Here is a 24,889-nt window from a genome sequence, read left to right as displayed (position 1 = left end):
TGAGTGATGTTATTAGTCTTGTACTTTCATATTTTCTTTCCTTGTTGAAACATTACTGAGATCACCAACTATGGGTGATTCTTTCATATTCCGTGAGATATTTTGCATAGATACACATTTTATTTCTACACAGGAATCATATTTTTCTCACTGGGAATATTTGAACTCATTTCTTCATGGTGTAAGTTGTCTTTGTAATATCCCTTATATATAATTACAGCCATATATAATTTTTAAAGCCCAAAATCTATCAATTTATGAAAATTCTCTTTTACCTTTGGTTTTTCTGAATGTTTATTTTTATTATTATTCTTTGTATGTGTTTAATTATGTGAAATATGTTTATCTCTGATGGATAAATGTATCATGATTTATATTTTTTTCTAGTTGGTTAATTGTTAGCTTGTTAATATGGGAGCCACAGTGATTGGTTTAAAACCTACTAAAGTGAAAGAAACAAAACAGAATTAATTAAAGTGGCTGAGCCAGTTCCGTTTGTAAGTTCGTGGAGCAACACCCATTTATGGGACTGAAATATGTTATCATCCAAACAGAGAATCTGTGCCTGTTAGCACCTACTGCTCTCTCCATTCTGTAATATCCTAGACCTCAATTAATCTGCTTTTGCACCTCTGGACATAAACATCCTTGTATTTCATGTACATTCAACTATACACTATACCACATTTTGGACCTGGCTTCTTTCACACAGAATAGTATTTTCATTGTTTATTCAATCTGCAGCTTGTATCAGTATTCCATTCTTTCCATGTGTGCATAATATCTCACTGTCAAAATATGTTGCCTTTTATTTAATAATTACTGTTTTCCTTTTTCAACTTCTGTTTAACTCTGCTCCAGTCTTCCAATGTTTTCTTTTCATCTGCCGGCTTTGGGTCTGGTTTTCTAGTCTCCCCTTAAGTCTCACAGATGGGAATCCAAGAATCTCTTTTTCCTTAAGGTGGAAATTTGCAGCTGTGCATTACACTCTGGGTATTGCTTTCTTTATCTCACCTATTTTCATACATCCTCTTCATATTTTCATGCATGACTCTTACTTTTTAAAAAATCCCCTGAGGTTTATTTCTTGGCTCATTTATTGAATTTTCTTTCAATTAGTTTTCTATAATACATTTATGAATTTTTATTTCTCTCTGCTACTGGTTTCTTACCTTATTAAATTTTGATTGGACAAGTGACTTTGTATTTACTTGATCTTTAAAATTTATTTAGACATGGTTATTTCTAAAATATGGTTTACCCTGATCAAACTTCATTGCATGATTCTACAGAATATGAATAGGATGTCATCTCTCTTTGGGGAGGTACTGTGAGTCTGCTGAATCTGGCTGAAGTAGTATTTGTCTCTACAGGTTCCCTGCTGTTTCATTCAGATGCCATGTGTCTTAGTTAAGGTTTCTATTGTTGTAAAGATACAACAACGCAACTCATAAAAGAAAACGTTTAATTGTTTTCTGGCTGGCTTATAGTTTCAGAGGTTTAGACATTATCTTCATGACAACATGCAGGTTGACATGGTGTTAGAAAAAGATCTGAGAGTTCAACATCTTGATCTGCAGACAGAAAAAGCTACAGTGCCCCATAATGGGCATAGCTTGAACATAGGCAACCTCAAAGCTTGCCTCCACAGTGACATATGTCTTCCTCCAACAAGGATCTACCTATTCCTACAAGACCACCCCTCCCTATGGGCCAAGAATTCAAACACATGAGTCTATGGGGGCCATTTATATTCAGTCTACCACACTATGTCCATTGTGTAATATGGGTCCCTGACTGAAGTGCACAGCCATCACTATGTAACAGATTCTCAAGAGTGTGTCTTAAATGTGTTTTTTCTAATTTGGTATTCTTTCTGTCTATATGCTATGATTGCTATCTCTATTTCATGAGTTTATATATTTTATATTACATAAAAGTTCCTGTATTAACAATGATGGAGTTGTAGTCTCTTCTTCCTGATGTCAGTGCACAGATTTCCAAACATTTCCCATCCTTCCCATTTCAACCTATGCATAGTTTAGAATCAGAGCTGGTATCTTGCAGAAAAAAAAAATGGTTGGATTGTGTTTTAATTTTAATTCTACTTTGTAAGATCTCCAAATTTTGAAAGGTATCCTGAACTTATTTTTCTGTTAAGAGCAATTTCGGAGGAAAAAAGCTCATTTGAACATCATTGCTATCATTTGTTGTAAATCTGACTTGAGTTTTGTATCCCGTTTTTACTATTATAGCTTTAGACCCACTTTTTGGTTGAGATCAAGAGTTCCATCTCCTGATGCTACTGACTTTAGGGTTTGAAAATTTGTCTTATATACCATGATTCTCTTTCATTTCCTCATGTGAATTATTTCCAGCTATGACTTCAGTGGTAACCATGGAGATAACAGTTCCCATCTCCACATAATAAAGAGGAATTTAAATTGGCTCTGCTTTAAGTAATAAACGTAACAATAGTTTTCTAATACAGTTCTTAACTCTCCTCCTAGATGATATGGTCACAAGTTTTGACTTCATATATTATGTTACCATTAGTATATATTCATATTTATTGGCTTCTAAATTATGTAAAAGTATAGTTGGGGTACTAATACAGAATTTATTTTCTTTGTATAGGTGGGATTAGCTTCCCTGGAGTTGTTACTTCTGTCTTTAGAATGGAGTTGACCAAGTTGTGTTATTTTAGCTCAGAGCTGAATGTCACTGTGGTTTATTAAATAATTTATCTTTGGTTTATGTGTGAAGGTTGGGATCTCTACAATTTCCCAGCAAAATTGTGTTGTGTGTACAGGTAATAACTTAAGCAACAGGCTTGCCTTTGGTCAATTGCTTTAGTATGTTAAAGAAGTCCTTCTCCAGCTCATGCCCACTGCTTTTCATGAGAAATCTGTTGACAATCTTTTGGATCCCTCATCTATGTTCTTGTATCTGCCATAATCTGCCCTTCACAATCCCTTCAGCTCTGGAGTTCTCTTTGTGTGTGTATTTGGCAGTTATTAACATCCCACTATTATACTTGGTTCAATTTTCTTCATTCATGTTTATCTCTGTTCCTTAAACTAGGTATTTTAAAACAATGAAATACAATGTTTTTTTCCTGACACTGTAATGATCATATAACAAAAGGCACTAGGATATTTGTAGTTTTGGTTATTATACTGTAAAAATTATTTTATTAATGCATTTTGTGCATGTGAGGGGGCATGCATTCAGTACAATGTAAATGTGGAGGTCAGAGGCAGCCAAAATTTTATGGGTTCTGGGGATTGAAGTCAGGTTGTCAAGCTTGTGCTGCATGCTCTTTTTCTGCCCAGCTATCTTGCCAGGCTGTACTTCAGCTCCTTGATCTCTACTTAGCTGATTTATAATGTCTATCTCTTTACTGAGAACACTTGATCATTTGGGTGTCCTTCCCTGGATTTCCTTATCTCTTTGTAACATTTTTATATCTGTGAATATATTTAAGAATATATTTAAGATGGAGGACTCTGCCTTTCTCTGAAAACTACCACCTGTACTTTTATTTATTGACAACGTTCTTGGCTTCACTATGGTTGGAGTGTACTCTCTCTTCCTTTTGAAAGCTTGGTAAATGTTTGAGAAAATGGGAAAGGCTGAATGTTCTAATGTAGTTTCTATAGAATTCAGTTTTTATGCCCCTTTCAGGTTTGTTCCCTGGCTATTTCTTAATGGTTGCATTAATTTTCAAAGCCATTCCTTTGAGTCTGTTTGTTGTTGTTGTTGTTTTTACAGTACATGCTCTCTGATCTGTTTCCTAAGCTTATGTTTAGTCAGAGTTTCTTTTGATGATCAGCTGTATAAAGCTAAAGTGAAAGAGAAGGAAGGAGAGAGGGGAGGAAGAAGAAATAGCTTGAGGACAGAAAGAAAACACTAGAAATACCCATTTGGAACAGGAAAGAGGTGAGCGGACAGAAGAGGAAGAGAGGGGATAAGGAAAAGAGGGCAGCCCCTGTTAATATTCAGGCATGTGTACTGGCCTGTCCTTGGTGTTCTGAAGGTATACACCCTCAGTTGCAGCCACTAAGAGCACCATCTGTGTGCATTCACTATGTTCCCTTTTAAAAGGTCCCTGCCCACCTCCCACCACCCCCTTTCTTCTCTCCTGCTGCTCCTGTCCCTAGAAGCAAGTCTCGTCCCTCCCCTTTCCCCTTTTTATGTTCCCTTCCCCTAATAAAAATCCCCTCTGCTTGAACCCTGTAGCATGGTGCATGGCATCTTTCTCTCATGAGCTGCTTTTCTTATATTATAATAGCCCTCAACCCATGTGCAGACTGATGTCCTCTGGGACTGCTTGGTCCTTCCTGGAGTGGCTGCTGTTTCTGACCCTACCTGAGCTTTCACTAATGGCTTCTAGAACACACAGTATGCAGCAAGGTAACACAGAATAGGCATTTCTTAGGACTTCTCTGAAAACATTTCCTGCCATGGACATGATTGTGATTTCTCTGCACAGCTCCATTATGAATGTCCTCATTTGCCAGAGAAAGCCCCCCTCCAAGGCTGTCATTACTTCATGCTTTATTTGTCCACATGACTATCTTTGGACTTACTTGGATTCCTGGTTCATATACATTGTTTCTGAGGAAACTGTCCTCTTCTGCCCGGGACATTTATGAAGTGAGTGAATTCTCTCAGCTTCACATCCCCACCACAGTGTTGATGGGATTTATATGTCTTCTTTGCATATAGCAAATAAGAAGTTAATTGCAAATAATTAATCTGTTTATTTCCTGTTAAAATGTTAGTATGAGGAAATGTAATTTTAATTATGTTTTAATTCTAGTAGTCGCAGATTCTGCTCTAAAGCCAGAACCAGAAAGACAAATGCCAAGCTTCCTCTCATATGTGGATTCTTGATTTTAATCTTATAAGTGAATCTAATAAGTGTGTATTTATGTATATAAACTACCTGTGCATGTGTGTGTGTGTGTGTGTGTGTGTGTGTGTGTGTTTGTGTGTGTGCAGGTGCATGTGTATTGAAGCCAAGGGAGATTGTTGCATGTCCTGCTTTCTCACCCTCTGCCTTATTCCTTTGAGAAGTGATCTCTTGTGTAACCTGAGCTTGGCCATTGAAAGCAGACCCTGAAATCCTCCTGTTTCCATTCTTCACAAAACTGGAGTTCCAGCCCTGAAGCCCATACACACTGGAGGGATTTTATATGCCCTCTAGGGATCTAAATTCAAGTCTCCTTGCTTGTGTAACTCCGTCTCCCTAAACCAGGACAGACTTTTGTACAAAGGAAAAGGACTAAGTAAGTACTCAGGAGTCAGTGGCTATGGATCCTTGGATAGTCAAAATATCATCTTCTCATGAAAGCAGGACTTTGGTGTAGTGTGTCAAGTGCTTACTTAGCCTCATGATTCATGGCTACTGTGTGGTGAAAGTCATCATTTTACACTTGTCTGTCAGGGTCCAAGGAGGATCTCCAGATTCTCTTTCTCCTTGACCAAATTATCAAGGACTGAAGAATAAGTCAAAAGCATGGGAGAAGCAGGGCTGGAAGGGGCTTTTCTGAAGTTAGCTTGTGGCTCACTTAACCTGTATCAGGCATTTACTTTGATATCAAGGGACAACTGAGATAACATGAGAGAATATGACTCACATTAGCATCTTTTCTATTCCATCTCCCACTGAAGCTACTGGCTGTGTCTACAGCATGGAGGAGGTGTTTCTCTTGCAGAAGAGAGAAGACAGGACTCTACCCTGGATATTCACTTCTTCACTCACCAAGCAATCAACAAACTCTACTTCTGGATCAAACAGGATGAGGGGGTAGAGCTAGATGGGGCTGGCTTCTTCCTGTCTCTCTCCATGTAGAACAGTGCAACTCAGCCATCTACACCCAACCCTATGATCCTGTGTTCACTTGCCATTCATCTGAGCTACTTCCTGGATTGGATTCCTAAGGATTCTCAAGGTTTTAATGTCTCAGATTTAGAATAGACAGAAGGAGCTTCAAATATGAGACAATGAAAAGATAAACAGAAAATGCCCCAACCCAAATTGGGGAAAGTCATCTCACATTTGCACAAAAAAGGGCAAAATTACAATATGGGAAGTAATTTTTGACCTTGGAAAAACATTTTCAAATCACAGGCATACATGATCATGATGTTTTAGCATAGGAATGGTACTGAATAAGAAGGGAACTGGTCAGATCTGGTAATATTCTCAGTGATATTATACTTCGGGGGGAAAGTGGCTACAGAGCTATTTTTAGAGAATAACATTATGGAAAATACACATCTTCAGTACCCTAAAAAGCTGACACTTGATAAAGACCACTTATTTGCAAATGCCTCCATTCAAATACAAAGTGGTATTTAACATACATGAGAGTTCCAGGGGAAAATGTCTGAATATAGATTTTCTTGTGCCATTTGTGTTATGATTATTTTCTGCCCTGGGCAGCTTCGCTCCAGAAGTTTCACATTGTGATCAGGAGCCCTGCAGTCTGTGTGCTGGCTCTGAGTGGTTATCTGCAACTATTTTAATGCATGTCATAAATCACAAAGGGAAGTTTCTATTTTGAATCAACAGAAACAATTAGGAACCAGGATTCTAAGCCTACTTTTGAAAGTCCGATGCCTGCGGGTCTTTGGTTCATTTAAATCTCACAGTTTTAGAAGCTGTCAAGAAAGAAAAATAATACCATGTATATTTAAACAGTGATAGACAGGTAGAGTTAGGATTTAAGGAACAGAGCTAGGATACCTGTATGGAGGGAAATGACACTGTTTTGCATGTGTCTGCTGCAGTATTAAAAACACAAAGAAACCAACAAAAACATAACTGTCCAATGCCGCGATGGTCCAGTTTCAAGGGAACTTGAAACTTAGTGACCCTTACCTCCCATACACTCCCTGTTTGGGGACCTTGGGACTTTGTCCTCCTTTACACTTGCCAGAGTCTACACAAGGAAAACCCACTTTCTTAACTTCGGTCTCCTCTTGTTTTGTCCTCTGACAAATCTCACAGAGTCTGAAAGTCAGTGGGCAGAATCTGCGAGGGGACAGATCATGAGGAACTCTGTCTCTACCAGCAAGTAATCAACATGTGTCTCCTGCTGCAAATGATCCTACAGGTGGGGAGAGGTTGTTCCTGGCAGATGCCGTCTCTCCTACAGCTGGAGAGATGGCCAGTGGCTTCCCCCTTGCATTAGATCCTTGTTTTCAACCCAAGGAAACAGCAGCAATGGGAGTCTCACATGATACCCACTGCATATTTGTTCCCAAGGTGCACTGATCTTGGAAATTAGGCTAACTAGAAAATCAAATGCTTCCCCCCCCACCCCTTTATCTCCAGGTTAGCATAAGGCTGGAGCTGTGTCCCTTTTGTCATCCTCTGGTCCCCTTCTAGCTTTCTTGAAGGTTGTCTTAAAACTTGTACTCACATAGTCTCTCTGTTCTTTATAAGTGGGGTTCAACTTTATTGTTTCTCCCCTTGTTTTTCATAATCTACTTATTTAACTGGAAAGATTAATGTTAATAAATTGATGATTACAGTTTTCCTTAATTCAACCATAGTGTATTTGCTGTTCAGAAGAACATGAGATTTTAGGATTATCTAACTGTGATAGAGAACACTTAGCTAAAATAGTCATGGCCATGTTAGTAGAATAACTGGATTTATCTCCCATATGAGCACCTGGCCCATTGAATGTAGAGAGTGGAAGGGGACATGTGTATTTAATTAAATTGTGAAATAGGTAAGCAAATAGAGTGTGACTTTGAGATACCAATGACAGAGGCCATTCATACAGGACAGAAGATAGTGAACATCTTCTCTGAAGGAGATCAGGATTCTCTAGTGGACTTTAGGCCTGAGTCCCCACTCTGTAGCTCTTATGTTGATGAACAACTATCCATATATTCAGGAACCTGGATGTTACATGGTCTCTGATGAATGCATGGTTTATTCCCACGTGTTTTTCTACAAATGACCACAAGTATCACACACTGGATGAAGATCATTACAGAGAAATTCTGTGATGGCTAAGTTGACATTCCCTAAGGCCTTCTCCATTACATACTAAAAGTAACCCCTAGAGGCTGGTTCTCACATTTCCTCCTAGATATGCCTACTTTTCTATTATTGATACAGAAACAAGTGCATTTTCCATAAACCAATGATTAAGATACCTGTCACTCTGTTCCAGTCAGTCAATTGACCTTTGTGCAGACATTTTCAGTTGTGGAAATTTGAATGGAAAATTACTTTCTCTCACTATCAGGGCAATCATTTCCCTTTAGCTTTTGCATCTGTCCACTTAGAACTGCATCCTAATTCTCCTGTTGTCTCCAGTAGCATCAATGTTCTGATTCATTATACACCTTAGTTCAAACAATGTGCAAAAGTGCTCTTGCATATATGGCTGTATTCCTTTCTTCTGTAACTATTTAAGGCACATTTCATGGCCGGGATTCACATGTGATGGTGACAGCAAAGAAATGAATTAGTATTGTCCTGCAAAACAGATCAATATCTCTGCTTGTATTATTACTCAGGCAGCAGGCTACTCCACTCTGGACCTCATTTCTATCCTACAGCTTTGGAGGATAAACCCAGGCAAAGGAAGAAATGCTAAAGAAAACCAAGTACCTCTGTTCATAGAGGAAAGAAAAGCTTACTCTGTCAGAGTTCCATTAGAAATCAGTAAAATAAAAGAGCACAGAGTTCACTATGGCTGCACGTTTTCTCATTCAAGGCTGAAGACTTGAAAACCAGTCCATTTCTTTTTGTCAGATTTCCTACAGAATACACTCTCATCTCCATGGAATTTCAATATCATGCATTATTGCTTTAAAAATGTGGCAAAACCAAGATAAAGATAGGGGTAAGAGCTGGAGCTTTGATATCTGTGCAAAGCTTGAGACTGAGTTAAAAGTTGAAAGGAAAAAAGCAAACCCACATGTACTGGTGTTAGAGAAGGTGAATTGCAGCAGAGAATCCACAAATGGAGGTTTGTGTCTATTGATGACCCAGCGTGATTTATCTTATCAACCTCCTTAGTCTGGTCTCTCTAATATATGCTCAGATATTATGACACCTCACCCTATATGTGAGAAATATTAACAGCAATGATAATTCTCAGCAATCTCACACAATACAGTTTTATGAATAGCATGCGTATTCCTATCCCTCATAGTTGTAGAGTGTAGAGGGCCATGGGACTGTGCAGCAGTGACAACTAGTATTGAACAAGTCGAACCACTAGACATCGTAGGATAGTCCTACTTGACAAAGCTAACTCACCAGGCATTACTGGGGACCCACACTTGGCAAAGCCATGGGTTGAATAAGTGACTGCTGGTTGTTTTTGTAATCTTCTCAAGTACCACTGCCATGCCTTCCTAACAATAACAGCTGTGGGGTTCTTTCCAAAGCACTTTGGTGGTGTGTTTTATACTTGTTGGGCACACATACAGCTGTGGATGTTCAGGAAGTTGACCATAGGATAAACAAGAAAATTGTTATAAGATTCTCAGTTACAAAGATAGCCTTTCACACAGATAAGCTAACTTTACACTTTAGACCAAATTTAAAGCAGCCTGCTTGCCCTTGGAGACAATACTTGGATGCCCCTAGAGAGAAATCAGGTGCTGTTATTCTAATTTAAAGCCAGAGTTGAAACAACTTTAGTCTGCACATAATCCCAGTCAGGCTCAAAGTGTAGCTAATTGTCATTGTTAAGTCTTGACTTTTAATGTTGTTTCTTTTTTCTTGGAACCCTCACCAACTTAGAGCTGCATGCATGGGTCACTTTGATATTCCTAGCCTGAGAGAAACTGCATGACTTAACTTGTGTTTTGAGTTTGGGTAGGGCCCTTTAAAACAAACTATAATTGTTCAGAGTTTGGCTGTGAGAGGAGGAGACAGTGTCGAAGAGGCAGAAGGCAGAGAAGGGGAGCAAGAAGGCAGAGAGGAAGAACAGAGGAGAGGAGACAGAAAGAGTGGAATGTCGAGGCAGAGAGTAAAGGAACAGCATTGAAAGGGTAACAGAGGCAGAAGGCAAGAGAAGCTGCTATGGGAGAGAGAAGTGTGTGAGAGTTGAAGAATAAGCATAAGAGAAGCATGAGAGAATGAGTGGATGAAAGCAGTGAGTAAAGAATGAATGAGTGATGTAGTAGTGTGGATGTGAATGACTGTGAAAGAGAGACTTGTTCCTCCTCAGAACCCAAGGCAGAGATCGATCTTAATGCAGATGTACTACAGCCTCACTTCTCAGTAGCACTGGCTCAGCAGGAAACTCAGAATGACCAATTGTTCATGAACAAATTGATCTCACTCTTGTGGTTTGGGTATCAGGGTGGTAGGAAGGACATCCCCATAGTCACATGACAGCACTCTTACCTTTGGCATTGAGACAGTAAGTGAATTCTATTCTGACTTATGAATCATCTTTACTACTTCATGTATCCCCCTCTCAGGACTTTGCAAGGAATCCAACTCTGCCACTCACAGCTCAGCCGAGAGAAATTTCTAGAACCTTGACTCAAGCTTCCATTACCCCATTGCTTTGGCATTTTTGGGTGCCTACAAAATGAGGATCGTGTGGATTGTGTGCCCAGCTCAAGAAGTAGCTTGTCCAACCTGAACCATAACTTTAGAGGCCTGTGGGGACCTGTGGGAGCCCAGAGGGTCTGAACCAAGGGACCTATTTCCACATATGGTTGTTTTCAGAGAGGAACCAGTTTGGTGATACTCACAGTCCAAGCTCTCCTTCAAAATGGATTTGCACTTTTATTTGTGTATGACTACACATCCCCATAGCACTTTTCCAAATGTCCTCAAGTACAGTTTGAGCTTCCTCTTTGGTTGCATGGCAGGTAGTTTGCACCTTCTTTATCTTTAACTTCAGGCTCACTCATATCCCTTTCCATGAAACTGAACAGTTTTTCAGACTTTTCTAGTTGTTGCTCTGGCTCACTGGAAACCTGACTAAGAGGAGAGAGCAGTAACCATTCAATACACAAATTCTGCAATTCCTTGAAATTCTTTTACTGCATGAATTAATCAGTTGCTTTATATTTCACTCTCATTTTCTTAGGACATGCAGAACACAGGCAGATTGTCTAATAAATTGGAACACTAATGACCTCTCTCCATTCTTGGTAGAGCCCTATTTTCCCAAGTCCACTACTCACTGCCCACTCCCAGGCCTGCAAACCTTATGAGCCTGCCCTCTACACTATATGCTCTATATGATACTGTTATGAACCAGCACAGCAATGGATGGGAGAGCTATTTATTTATTTATTTATTTATTTATTTATTTATTTATTTATTTATCTCTCTCTCTGCAATAGAGGCTTTCTCTTACCGGAACTCCAAATGATTCTACATTATGACCTAAGCCAGCACCCAAGTTTTCCAGCACACATGCTCAGGGTTAAAGAATGAGGCAACCTGTCCTTGGCACCAGTGTTCTGTGTTTATCTCTTTCCTAACAGAAGAAGATAACTGATTGAAGCAATATGGGAAGGAGGGGGGTGCAAAAGCAATGTGGAGAAAAGAGCAATGAGGGTTATGTAAGAGCAGTGCAAGGAAGGAAGGGAAGGAGGAAGGTGGGAGGGAGGGCTCATTTTGGCTCATTGTTTATAGAGATATATTCTACCATGTCAGGAATAGTATGAACGAAGGAGCATGAGGTTGGTCACGTTGCTTCTGTCCACAGGCAGCATGATCTAGAGATGGGTTGCATGTCTATTTTGTTGCCCCTTTCTTACTAACCTGTGAATGAGTTCCATCTGGGACTTTAGTAATATATCAGTTATTGCAATTATTGCTAAAATGGACTACTAATATCTTCATTTTTTGGACATCCTTTCCAATTTGTTTTATGACAGTTTATGTAGTTCATATTTAAAGTGGAAAGAGCTATGAAAATTTATTTTTTATATTGTTTCCTTTTGGAAACATCATTATTTTATGCTTAGGCACCCAATCCATCTGGGATTGAACTTGTATATTTTGTGGGACTGGAATCAGCAATTATTTTTCCCAGTTGGACATCTAGTTGACAATCCCATCCTAACACCAGCTCTGACAAGCCCACTCTGTTGCCAGTACAAAGCATGGGCTTTGTTTTAAGTCTGGAATTGGTAACTGGGAGGGTTTTGGTCCCTCCACCCCTTGCCTTCTGTTATGTTGGCAACTTAACTGCAATCAATCAATCAAATCCAAATTTTAATGACTGCCACATTCCAATCAGACATAACAGTAAAGAGTACATGATCTCCAATTTTATTCTTTCTCAAGATCTCATGCATGGATAGTCTTAGCCTTCACCGCTCAATTCCATCTTAGGAACGGGGACTTTGAAAACCCCTTGCTTGATTACAAAGTACAGCCAGGGATGATAGTCTCTCTGTTGAGAACTCTTGAGATATTCTTGAAGTTTCTGGCAGAGCCTATGGAAAAGTCTGTCTACTGATCAAACAGGACTCACCCTGCAAAATGCACCACACTAATTGGTACCCTGAAGGCTGACTGAATGTTCTTTCCTTGGAACTCTTTATGTCTGGTAACCTGGTGAGACATGATGGTTGTCTAACGATGACTATTTTCCAGCTGACATGTTCTGTTGAATTTCTTTTTTCTTTTCTCCAATTTATAATCAAGTCCTCACTTTTTTTTTTTTGATTTACCATGAAGTAAGAATTGTTAGATAAACCAGAAAACCTGTTTCCTTTAAAGACCTTTCAAATCCCCACAGCTTTAATATCCCCTTGTTACAGTATTATTGTTAGATTTAAATTTAGTGGAAAATGGGCTTTCTTATTAGTTCTTTGGTTTTAAACTCCAAATCCTTTTCATTAAATCATTTTTATTAAGATCAAGAAAACTCCCACAATCATTTGATAATATTACCGTGAAAGATTTGAGCTCACTGAGACCTGCTATGGTGATTTTTTAAAGTTTATAATGTAGTTGGAAATAATTCACTATTTACAGTACAACAAAAAAAGCTGGGATAATACTTGTATTCAAATATTTACACAACATGGAGTAATCAGAGCAAGTCCAGGTTCCTTGGAAACTTCCACTACAGTCCCAGTGTCAAAACATTTAAAAATGCACAACATGTTGGTGGGAAATGGTCCAAATGAGATCAAAGGAAAGGCTGAAAATAATCTAGAAATCACCCCATGGCTGTCATCAAACAAATTAGATACTAAAATTAACTGGAAAGGACTATTTTGTCCCTTTCTAAGTTGGTACCCAGTGCAGAGGGCCACACTTTAGTGGCCACCCCTTTCCATGGATTCATCTGACTTTTAGGTTTTATAGTTGTGTAGATGTTTAAAGATAACCAAATAGAGGAAATATGCAATTACGAGGACTAGTGAACTTTCCCCTGATAGTGTGTCTAGGTGAAGCAGTGATGGGAAGCACATGGAGGGCATATCTCACTGGGAGACCTTTGAATCAAAATGAGGAAGGGAGGACCTGAGCCTCAGGAAGGAGGTATTAGGTTGGGAATGGAAATAAAGAAGCTTCTGGATATCTAATGGGGAAGAGGATCAGAGGGCTATACATGAGCCTGTTACTAATCTTCCAGGTGAGATCCTCACAGCAGCTGCATCCTCAAAGAAAGCCTGACTGGAGTTCATTGCAAAAGATTGGCATGTGGAACTAGGTCAGGGATATGAGTTTGTCAATAGAGTTCCTGAGGTAGATTCAGTAATGCATACATGAATACACACACACACACACACACACACACACACACACACACACACACACACTCTCACTCCTGGGAAATAGAGGAAAAGGGCAACCAGTCCCTCAGTCCATCTCCTGCTCTTTCTCCTATCTCCTAGTCTTGCTTACGGGAAGTGCATGGCACCAAACATTTTCTCATCATCAAATTCATCTTAAGTGACACTGCCATCTCTGTTCTTTCTGGGAGGGATGTTAAATGCAGGATTTATGAAAAATAGCATGGTGTAGGCAGCTACCTGAGGAAATATGGGTGTTTTCTGCACTGCTACATTTCAAAGGTTTTCTTTAGTTACTCTGCCACTCTGATTATAATGTTTTCCTGACTCCATGCAGAATATCTGACCCATATAAGTAGAATACTGCTGGTCGGATATCCTGTGTTCATTCCTCTGCTATGCTACTATTTTCTTCTTAAACTGTCTTGTTTCATTCCTTCTATTTTCAAGCAGATAAACTCTATGGTCTTGCGTCCTTCTGTATTATAACATTCCTGTTAACAGAACAGGCTCAAGTCCATTTTTGGAAGGTTAACCATAGCACTTCCTATCCCTGTTACCACATGTCAAAGTCACTTAGCTGTTTCTAACCTGGGTGCTTTACATTAACTTTAAGAACGCTGATTTTATTTGTAACACAAAGTCTCTAGCAAAAGATTGATGGACAAAGGGATTTCGGCTTTCTGTGCAGACCATTGGCTGAGAATGTGTTCCTCTGTATTCTAAAATTGAAGTTCCTAAATGTGGTTCTATGATTCTCTTCAATTTAATCTTCTGTCATTCTCATGCTGTCCTTGAGTTCTGATGAAAATTAGTGTTCAATATTCATGCATAATGCCCCTTAATATATAATTAACATTTTTATCATAATGACAGTGATATTCTTATAGCTATAGCTTGATGGTTCCTAACATACTAATTTTGTGTTTTTCTACACAGGTCAAAACTGTGGGGGCCTGGTCCAGGGGCCCAATGGTACCATTGAAAGCCCTGGCTTTCCTCATGGGTATCCTAACTATGCCAACTGCACCTGGATCATTATCACTGGGGAACGCAATCGGATACAGCTGTCTTTTCATACCTTTGCCCTCGAGGAGGATTTCGACATCTTATCAGTTTATGATGGACAGCTCCAACAAGGGAACTTGAAAGTGAGGTAAAGTGCCAACTTTTTCTATCATAGAGAAATGGCATGGTTGATTAATCCATTTTGAAGGATAATTATAATTATATTCACACTTGTTTACCAGAAAATATAATCTATTATAAAAAAAAGTACAGGCGACTATGTCAGTGTCACATGGCGAACACTTATTTCTAGCTTGCAAACTTACTATTGAACACAGTTATCAGGTTGCTCATGATCAGCTCATCAATATTGTCAAGGTAATTTAAATGAAGTCACAATGGGCTGTTGTTTTTAAATAATTGTGGCTGTCAAAGAAAATAAAAGAATAAATGCAAGGCTCAACTGAGATAGCAACAAAGCAACCTCTCCATCCCAAAAGTGTAGGGACATTGTGGACTCTCACCAATACTGAATTCTGGGAATTCAGTTGAGACAATCTTCATTTTTATTTATTACAGTTGTGCCTTTCTTATGTGCAATCTTTGCCACAAGGAAACATATTTACTGATATGACTTTCATGTTACATTTTCCATTAGGCTGCTGATGTCAATGGGATGGTAATGATATCATGGCCCACAGAGACATACATCCATTTTGGACAATTTATCCATATCTTTGTGGAATGCATGCAACTCAATTGAAATTATCTAACTAGTTGAGAGATTTGTATCACTACAAAATATAAAGTTAGCATGTTTTCAAATATTCTTGTGTGTATGCTATTTGGGGTATATGTTTATGAGCAATTGGAGATAGCAGGTCCCTGCCTTTAGAAACATCTTTTTTTTTTTTTTTAATTCTGTCATACATAGTACAGTGCTGTCCCCATTTTTTAATAGATTAGGTGAATTGTTTTTTTTTTTGTTGTTGTTGTTGTTGTTTTGTTTTGTTTTGTTTTCCTTTGAATGCATGGTGGTTATAAAGACTACAAACTTACTGTTGGTTCGATAAGGGGAGTCCTGAAACCAATGCTACTCTTTGACCTTCACATCACATGTTTGTCTCTTAAAGATAATTAGCCAATAGCATCTAAGCTGTACAAAAGCTCTTTGCACTTGCCACAAAAATGCACTGTCTAAAATCTAACACTTGTTTTGTTAAGCATGTTGAACACCTTTTTCTAATGAACCAAGAATATTGCTTTTCTATGTCATAATAGGATTTTTCACTGGATAAACTTGAGGTATAAATTAATACCCAAACTAAGAAAATATATAAGTTTTAGCTTAGAGTTATTGGTTTCCCTATAATTTGAATACAATTCAGGAATACATACTTCCCTATATTTAAAACCTATCTTAAAATCTCTTTAATGTATTAGGGCCACCAAGATGGCTCTGTGAGTAAAGATATTTGTTCCCAAGCCTGATGACCTGAGCTCAGTCTCTGGAACCCACATTGTAGAAGGCAAAAATGGATTTCAGCAAGCTGACCTCTGACCTTCACAGGTGTGCCTGCTTAGCACAGTTTGCTCCTTTTCCAGGTGCAATGCATATCCCTGAGGCCAGCCAGGTGACATTAGTAGGCTTCCTCCTGTACTGAGTGATGTCAGCCTCTAAATGACTTTCCAATCTTTGTTGGATGATTTTGTCCTCCCCCATATCTGATTATGGTCTCTCACTGTTGAGGTAAAGGAAAGTGAAGTGGATGACCTTCCTTTTATGAGCCCTGGGGTAATGTTGCCCATGGTAATTGGCATCTAGAATGGGCTCTCTGACTTTGAAGTAATATTTATTTGTTCCAAATATGAAAGTAATTGAAATTGTCATAAATTTTCAACCATAACTCCATAGTAATATCAGTGGTTGGACAGAAATCTATCTGTATCTCCAGAGGAAAACTGGAGTCCAAAACGGGAAGGAATGGAGACCAAGGGAAACAGCTACAACATTCAAACCCCTTTACCCTCTCTAGCTCATAGAAGATTGGCCCCCATTTTCTGCAATGATCATAACAATGACAGAAGAATGAGTGCTGGAACATTAGGATCAGGTAATCTGCAATTCACATTGTTAAAATTTCAGTCTTTCCTATTATTCCAACCTGGGATGGTGTGCTTGAGTACATTAATCACTGAGAACCCCACTATTGCTGCCTATGCAGATGATAGTGTAGGAGAACGGAGGTCCAAGGGCCTGGAAAGGGTTCATCTGCACAATGAGGACATTAGATCAGTGATAACAGCTTGGCAGAACTTTGGTATTCCTGTCTCTATTGTCATTATGAGGTCTTGTGGGAGTAATTTGTGAACCGATGGCCAGATAAAAATCAAAGTATCAAACAATTTATAGCTGGCATGATGACTGATGTCTTGATTAATGCTTGGGTAGCCATGGTTTGAGCTATTGTGGATGCTGCTAGAAGATGATGGCCTCGTGCTAACTCCAGGTGTAGACCCTGACACCTGTCAGTCTTGACAGGTTAGAAACTGAAGGGGATTATATGCACATCAGGAGATTACATGATGATGGACCCCAGAGTGACAGGCCTGGTAGCCGCTGGAGGTAACAGCCTCAGAGCACCTGATGACCAAGCTGTCTCTCAGCTCCAAGTCCCCTTGCCTTCAGCTCACAGTCACCTAATCATTGCTGGGAGCTTGGGACAAAACCCAGTTGGCAGAATGTTCCCTAATGTATGTGAGTCCTGTGTTCAGTTCCAAGATCACATAAAACTAGGAATGATGGCCAACATGATTGCTTGGGATAGGACAAAGCCAACTATGCTAGAAATATGAGTAAGGATTTGGGGGCTTAGACATAAATGTCTATAACATTTTTTGCCATCCTTCCACCCAGTAATTTTAATATTTAGCCAAGCTGAAATCTAAAAAATACATGTACACATATTTAGGCATTCATTTATTTTCTTGAAACAGAATCTTACAATGTGGCCCTCACCCCTTCTTTCTCTGTTCCCCTCTCCTCCTTCCTTGTTTCTCTACACATGTCCCAAGGGAGATAGGGTAAAGTCTAACACATTTCTGGTTGTCATAGTTAGCTGGAGGAGTTTACTGGAATCTGGCAGCTACAATTATCAATGCTGATAAATTACCTACAGTGTATAGGATAGTCTTCACAGGGCACAGGATCATCTGCCATAAAATGTTAAAAATGTTGAGTGAAAGCTGTGAATGATTGCTTTTACTGCTTGCTTTGTGACTTTCTGGCAGTCTTCCTCTCTCTCTCCCTTGCTCTCTCCTCTCTTGTCCTTTCTCCTCCTACTTAATTCTCTTTGCCCACCAGCCATGGCTAGCCAACTACTGCCTAGCTATTGGCCATTCAGCTTTTTATTAGACCAATCAAGTGCCTTAGGGGGAGGCAAGGTGAAACAGCAACACAGATTTACATAATTAAAGCAATGCAGCATAAATGAATGTAACACATCATTACTTAGTTAAAGTAATATTTCACAACAGGCTGTCCACAGATTTTAGGAATAATGAAAGTTCTTCAATAGTCATTCTTACATTCTCTTTCAAAAGGCAATAAAATTATCATATTTTTAGTCCTTGGTTTCTGGGAAAAAGGAAGAGAAAGTGTCAAAAAGTCAGAATGGCATTAATTGACTTTTATTCTTCAAGGTAGGGGATCTGTAAAAATAGTTTGTTAAAATAGCTTACTGGGAAACTATCCATATTAATAAGATATAAAAGCTATAAATAGATTTCCCAGATTTTGAAGCCGTTTTATGTGGATGACCATATTTCTAGTTGAATGATTGATATTTTTTTCTGTTTCAGATTAATTTTTTTCCCTGCCTCATTTTGAACATTGCTTGACAAATCCAATTCCTACTTTTTCTCATATAACTAGCTGAGGGTTGAGACTACCTTGAGCATGGTAATTTTTCAATTTTCATTAAAAAATTACAAAATAATTTTTAAAAGAATGAATTCTGTATAACAAGATATTATTTGCCTACTTTTAAGTCATACACTTTTAAATTTAAAATATGAAACAATCCCATTTTCCCATAGTAGACACACTGGCCCTTCCCTTTATAAGCAAATATGCTATAATCTGAATCTGAATATATTAAAATATATCAGAGAAACAGATGCCAGGCTCAGTTTCTTCTATCAGTGTCTCTTCTATCTTAATTCACATGGCTCAAAAACCTGCCCTTAGCTTGGAGACCTTCAGGACCCTCCTGAGACTTCAATGGTCTGAAGAATGTATCTGGGTGGGAGGGAGGTTCTCTCTTGGGTGAATTTCCTCAGTTCTAATCCTGTCTTCCTTCTCTCTTCTGCCATGTCTAAGCATCTGGTTTCCTTGACCTTGTGTCCATGGCTCCTAACTGTTGACCTTTTGTCACCACTAAACTGGTGCAGAAGAGTTATTATATTTTTTCATAATCTTATTTTCACCCCAAATCCCCAACTTCAAAGACTATAAACACAATACAGCTATTGATTGGCTAGCTTGTAACTCCTTATATTATGTAACGAAATCTGCAATTCTTCTTTTATAAGTTAGTAAGATATGTCTATATGTGTTAATATATGTATTATATATACATATATAATTGTATTACTGTCTGTAGTTCATGTTTTGTATGGAAGTGTGAGTCAGAGGATAAAAAGAAAGAAAACAGGTGAACAGTAAGAAGAAAGTAGAGCTATAGACATCTGTGTCTTCACATAATCTTCTAAAACAACCACTTAAAGGCAGAGGCTCCACAGATCTTAACTTAAACCGATGGTTCTCTTATCACAAGAGCATTTCCTACAGATTCTGGTGGCACTATTAATGATCCTGAAAAGATACAAGTTGACTTCTTGATTTCTTTATACAAATGCTTGGTAATAATTTTGAAAACTAGGTTGACAAATTTATCTTTGAATTACAATCTTCACATTTTAATATTATAATTAGTAAAAATTGAAAGGTATCTGTTGCAAATTAAAATGTAATGGGTTTTTGCCTACAATCAAGAAACACTACCACCATCACCCTAACTGATATTTCTCTCTCACAAATGTTCTTAGGTACCATTATAGCCCATCTGTTTTTCTTTACTTTCTTTCTAGGCAATGGATGCATTTATGATCTCTATAGGTTGATTCCTATTGTTTAGAATCATTATAAGCAAAGTCACATGTCAGATGTATAGTGAAGTCCTGTAATTTAGCCTTGTGGAGGCTCAAGCAGGAAGGTTGAAAGTCTGAAACCAACCTGAGCTATATAGTAACATCCTATCAAAGAAAGGAATGGAGAGAGGGTGAAAGGAAGGCAGATGGAGAGAGAAAGGAAGGAGAGAAAAAGGTAAGGAAGAGGAGAAGGGGAAGAACAGGGGAAAAGAAGTGATGAGACGGGAGAAGAGAGAAGAGAAGGGGAGGGAAAGGAAGGGAAGGAAGGAGAGAAGAGGGGAGGAGAGGAGAGAAGAGAAGAGAAAGGAAGAGGAAGAGGAAGAGAAGAAAAAGCAAGGATGAACAGCATGGTCAGCTATGCAGATAACAGCTAAAATAACACAGCTGTCCCTTTGCCTCTATTTCTCCAACTGGCAATCTTGGCCTGGCTTTCTCTTTGCCTTTTTCACCCTCATAGGGTTCAGCCACATTTGTTTTATGCTTAATGAACACTTGTTTTAATTTGTTCTATTGGTTCCCCTACCAAAAATGGCACTCCTGTGTTAATTGTTCAACATAATGGGTTTCATTATAATACGTCCAGCATGCATATAATGTGTCTTATTATTTCACATAATCCTATAGTGTTTCTGTATATTACCCTTGGGGACTATTCATATTTAATCATGGACTACACAGGACAGAAGGATCATGTTATTTTGAGCAGTAACCGGCCTGATTCCCATGTGTTTGCACCATTCTCCATCCCACTTGTAATTAAGGAAGCTGGGGTACTTAGCCACTGAAGATGTGTTGTGCCCAATCGCCTCAGTTTTATCCAGTGAAGAATGGAAATTTTACTTTTAATTTGCAAAGCCATGATGGCTTACAGTGTCAAATCTTTCTATGTACTATTGACTGGGTATCATCTGCCTCAACATATTTTCTTTCCTTCTTTTGAATCTTAGGTTTCTGAGTAATTTCTAAATATTCAGAACACTAGATATTTGGCTAAATTATTTTAATAACATCCTTAAGTCTACACTCTTAACATTGTATTTTGAATGACTAATTTTTAAATCTGTTCAAAGTCCAATTTGCCAATTGTTTTCATATGTGGTTCATGATTTTATGTGTTCTATAATTTAAGTATTTATATTAACTGTGTATCCTGTGACCTTTATAAATTAAGTTCTTTATTCTATTAAGTGGTTCTTTGCAAGTTTCTTGGGAATAATTTTGAACATAGTCTAAGTATTTGCACAGCATTCTCCTTTCCTATTTTTTTTTCTTTTTGTCTCCTTTGTGCTTTTGCCATGAAGATGCATGGCCATACTGTCATGTGCTCTGCTCCATAGAGCAGGGAAAGGTGAACATCTCCATTATTATCATCACCTTAGGGAAGAGTGAAGAGCTGTACCATTATCTCTGATGTCATGGTCTTCAATATATCCTGGTCCTTTCCAACCATATAAGACTGCATTGATTCCCAGTCCATGCCTTATGTCCCCATGGTAATGTGTTCCAGTGAGGGCTCAGTATGGATGCAGGGCATTAAGAATTTGTTCTTCCTGCTCCTGCTTCCTGCTCCCCTGGCAGCAGAGGAGTTCTCAGAAACCATGGAGCACCTCTGTAACTGAGAGCTTTGACATATGGAGTCCATGGGACTTTCTACACTCTGATTAGCATTAAATGCTCTTTCCACAACAGCATCTGATTCAGCAAGGTTAAGCCCTGGGGTCCATGGACTCTTGCTGAGGATGCCATGGCTAAATCCATTCTCTCTGTCTATGATTCCTGGGTCATGAATCCCTTTCCTACCCTTCTTGATGTTAATCCTCTTTTCACAAATTATTGTATAGTCATTTTCCTTGTTCAAAGTACTGATCAATCTTTCATCTTTGTATTGAAACTTGATATATTTTTTTTTTACATTTTCCATGACTTCATTTATTTGAAAGCACCATGTGGAGCTGGGAATTTCATGGAGAACAAAAGATTAATATTTTTTATGTTTCATTTTAAATCTGTATGTTTTATTCCTTTTTTCCTAATATTACATTTATTCTGCAGATTGTGTTTATTTAATCATAGGTCTTACTTTTCAAGGAGCAGTTGGATATCATGTATTGTAGCTCTTGAAGCATTGTTGTGTCTACATTTGGTAAAATTCAACAGAGCAAGGGATGTGTCTGGAAGTTTATTTTAAGAATTATTGGAGAGTAAATTTAGTGTATTTGTTTAATTTGGAGATTTTTATGATCTTTCACATCTTCTTGTGTCAATTTTGGGAAAAATATTTTGCAAGACACCCATCCACTTAGCATCCATTTGGAAGGAGGTTGATACAAAGTCATTTTGACATTTCTTTACATCCTCTTGGGGGTCTATAGAATCTATGTATGTACTCAGTCATTATTGATACCTGTGTTGATGCTCAGTCATTCTAGCCAATGGTTTACCAGTTTTCTTTATTGTTCAGCAATGAACATTGGCTTTGCTACTTTTCCCATTGTCCATTTTTTCTGTTTCATTCATTCTTTTTCTTATCTCCACACTTTGTATTTGTGTTTACTTTGTTCATTGCTGTTGCAGTGGGGTGCATGGTTATTCTTTTTGCTTTTTTTCTTTTGTATAATTTTGATGGTTAACTTTGTATGTTTACATTTGAATTTTATTCAGTTTTTCCACAAGCAATTGTAGTAACAAATAATGTTGACTTCATTTTCTGAGGAAGCTATTTGATTTCAAACAAATAAGCTCCTCCAATTATAATGTATAACATGGAATGTTGCCATGATTATGACATGGATCCCCAAGAGCACTTTTGCTGAGTAGAAAAAAAGAGGGATACTATTCTATCAGGAGTTCAGTAGTTGTAGACCCTTCATGTAAGTAACATGGTTTTCCTGTGCTCTGTAAGGTAGAACAGAGTATATCCAGGCAGAAGTGGGGTAGGCAGCTATATGTAGGAGCTGTGTTTCACTGTTCTGTCAGTGGCATGAGGACAAGGGTGTTCCTCTGGGTCCCTTATTATGCTACCTACTCCACAGTAGTGGTCATGTGTAGTGGTTACTTTCTGTTGCTGTAATAAAACACCATGAGCAGAGAAACTTAAGTAATAAAAATTATTAGGCTTACATTTCCAGTGGTGGAGCTGGCATGTCAGCTGGAGCAAGAGGCAAGCTGATCACATCTCTCCATACACAGGAAAGAGAGTGAGACAAGGAAGTGTGGAGGCTATAAATTCTCACAGTGCACCTAGGAATGTACCTCCTTCTACAAGTCTCCCTCTCACAAAGGTCACATCACCTTCCCAAACAGTGCCACCAGCTGGGGATCAGGTGTTCTAACTCAGGAGACTGTGGGGGGGGGGACTTTTCCCATGAACCACAACCCACCTGGTAAGTCAAAGCGTGGATTAATAATTTCAAGGTAATAAAGTGTTCCCTTGAAAGTGTTTGTCAGTTCTGAGGGTACATAACTACAATTCCTGAGTTATTCACTTAATTAAGTTCATTTTGCATGTATTTAGACCCTTGTCCTGATTAGATTGTTCTCAACACACATTCAAGTATGAACTTGTTCTAGAAATGGGTACCATAGATATATAGTCACTCTCAACATTTATATCCCCACACAATCCATGGGGAATTTTGCTTTATTTCATATGAATTAAATCCAGAAGCAAAGACCAGAATGATTCAAATACGTATTTTCACATTTAGTATTTTTCTCTTGTCCCAGTTGGGAAGAGATGGATGAGCAGAGAGCTAAATAGATAAATCCTTTCTGAGATAGGATTGGATTATTTTAATCCCATCTTGGCAATACTACAGTTGGTGTAGTCTCTGCTACAAATAAAATATGGATTTATTCCTGTGGCTCCTTTTGTGAGCAACTTATTTGAGCCTGCCACGTCTATTCCCCAACATGCCTTTTGTATATAATAGGCTATGCATTAAATAAGGTAAAATGCATGATCCTTCAGTATTTTCTTTGTGCAGTGAAGTTGGAAATGTAATTTGGGAACCTCTAGAATGTCTTCAGATTGTAGAAGGAAAGTGATACTACTTACCTTCAGCTTTGAAATACAGACACATTTCCTGTATAGTAATTCAGCTACAATAACAATTGTCTGAAATCTAGCAGAGAATTTTAGATCCTTTTTGGGCAATGCTCCTGGCCTTGGAACTCTTGAAACATCCAAAGTCTTTGAGCGGGGGTGGGGTGGGGGGTAGGGGTGGGAGTGACTGGGTAGGGGGGAGGCCTATGCTACATGTGAGAGAAAATCCAGCAGGAAGTATATACACATACACATTTGTGGAACTACGTACTCCTGAGTTGAATGCAAAGCCAGTGTTCCACTGGTACAATGTGAGGTTCCTCCCTGGCTCCACTTATGCTTTTCTGCTGAAGTCCAAAAAAAATCCACATTGTACTATGACACACCCACTAACATCACACACACACACACACACACACACACACACACACACACCCGCACACACACACACACACACACACCCGCACACACACACACACACACACACACACACACACACACACACACACACACACACACACACACACACACACACAAACACCAGAATAAACAATGTTGATCCAAATAAAAATGGATGAGTAGCACTAAGTATTGATATGGCACAGGTTGTCTGATCTTACAAGGGCTTCAGAAATATGCTCCAAAGCTCTTAAGAATCTTTTATTAGATTCATACCACCAATGGTTGCCACAATTAAAAGCTAATTAAGAAATTTTTTTAAAACATGGAACTAATCTTGGGACATTAAAGAACTTACCAGGGAAAATAAAAATAAAGCTAGTTTAAACATTTTATTTAGAAACATGTATTATCAGAGAGAAGGACCTCAGTCCTGCCCCAAATAATGTGACAGACTTT

General features: G+C 38.5%; 1 protein-coding gene across 1 annotated transcript in view; it reads left to right on the top strand.

The window, feature by feature from the left end:
- Nucleotides 1–24,889, top strand: part of Csmd1 (CUB and Sushi multiple domains 1) — a 1,460,794-nt gene that overhangs the window by 274,114 nt on the left and 1,161,791 nt on the right. The window contains exon 2 of the mRNA XM_051182080.1: nt 14,707–14,923. Within this exon, the coding sequence (XP_051038037.1) occupies nt 14,707–14,923 (217 nt within the window). The remainder of the gene's footprint in view (nt 1–14,706; nt 14,924–24,889) is intronic.

This window comes from Phodopus roborovskii, unplaced genomic scaffold, assembly GCF_943737965.1.
Source record: "Phodopus roborovskii unplaced genomic scaffold, PHOROB, whole genome shotgun sequence".
Taxonomy (NCBI): Eukaryota; Metazoa; Chordata; class Mammalia; order Rodentia; family Cricetidae; genus Phodopus; species Phodopus roborovskii.
This window is presented reverse-complemented; position numbering and strand designations above follow the sequence as displayed.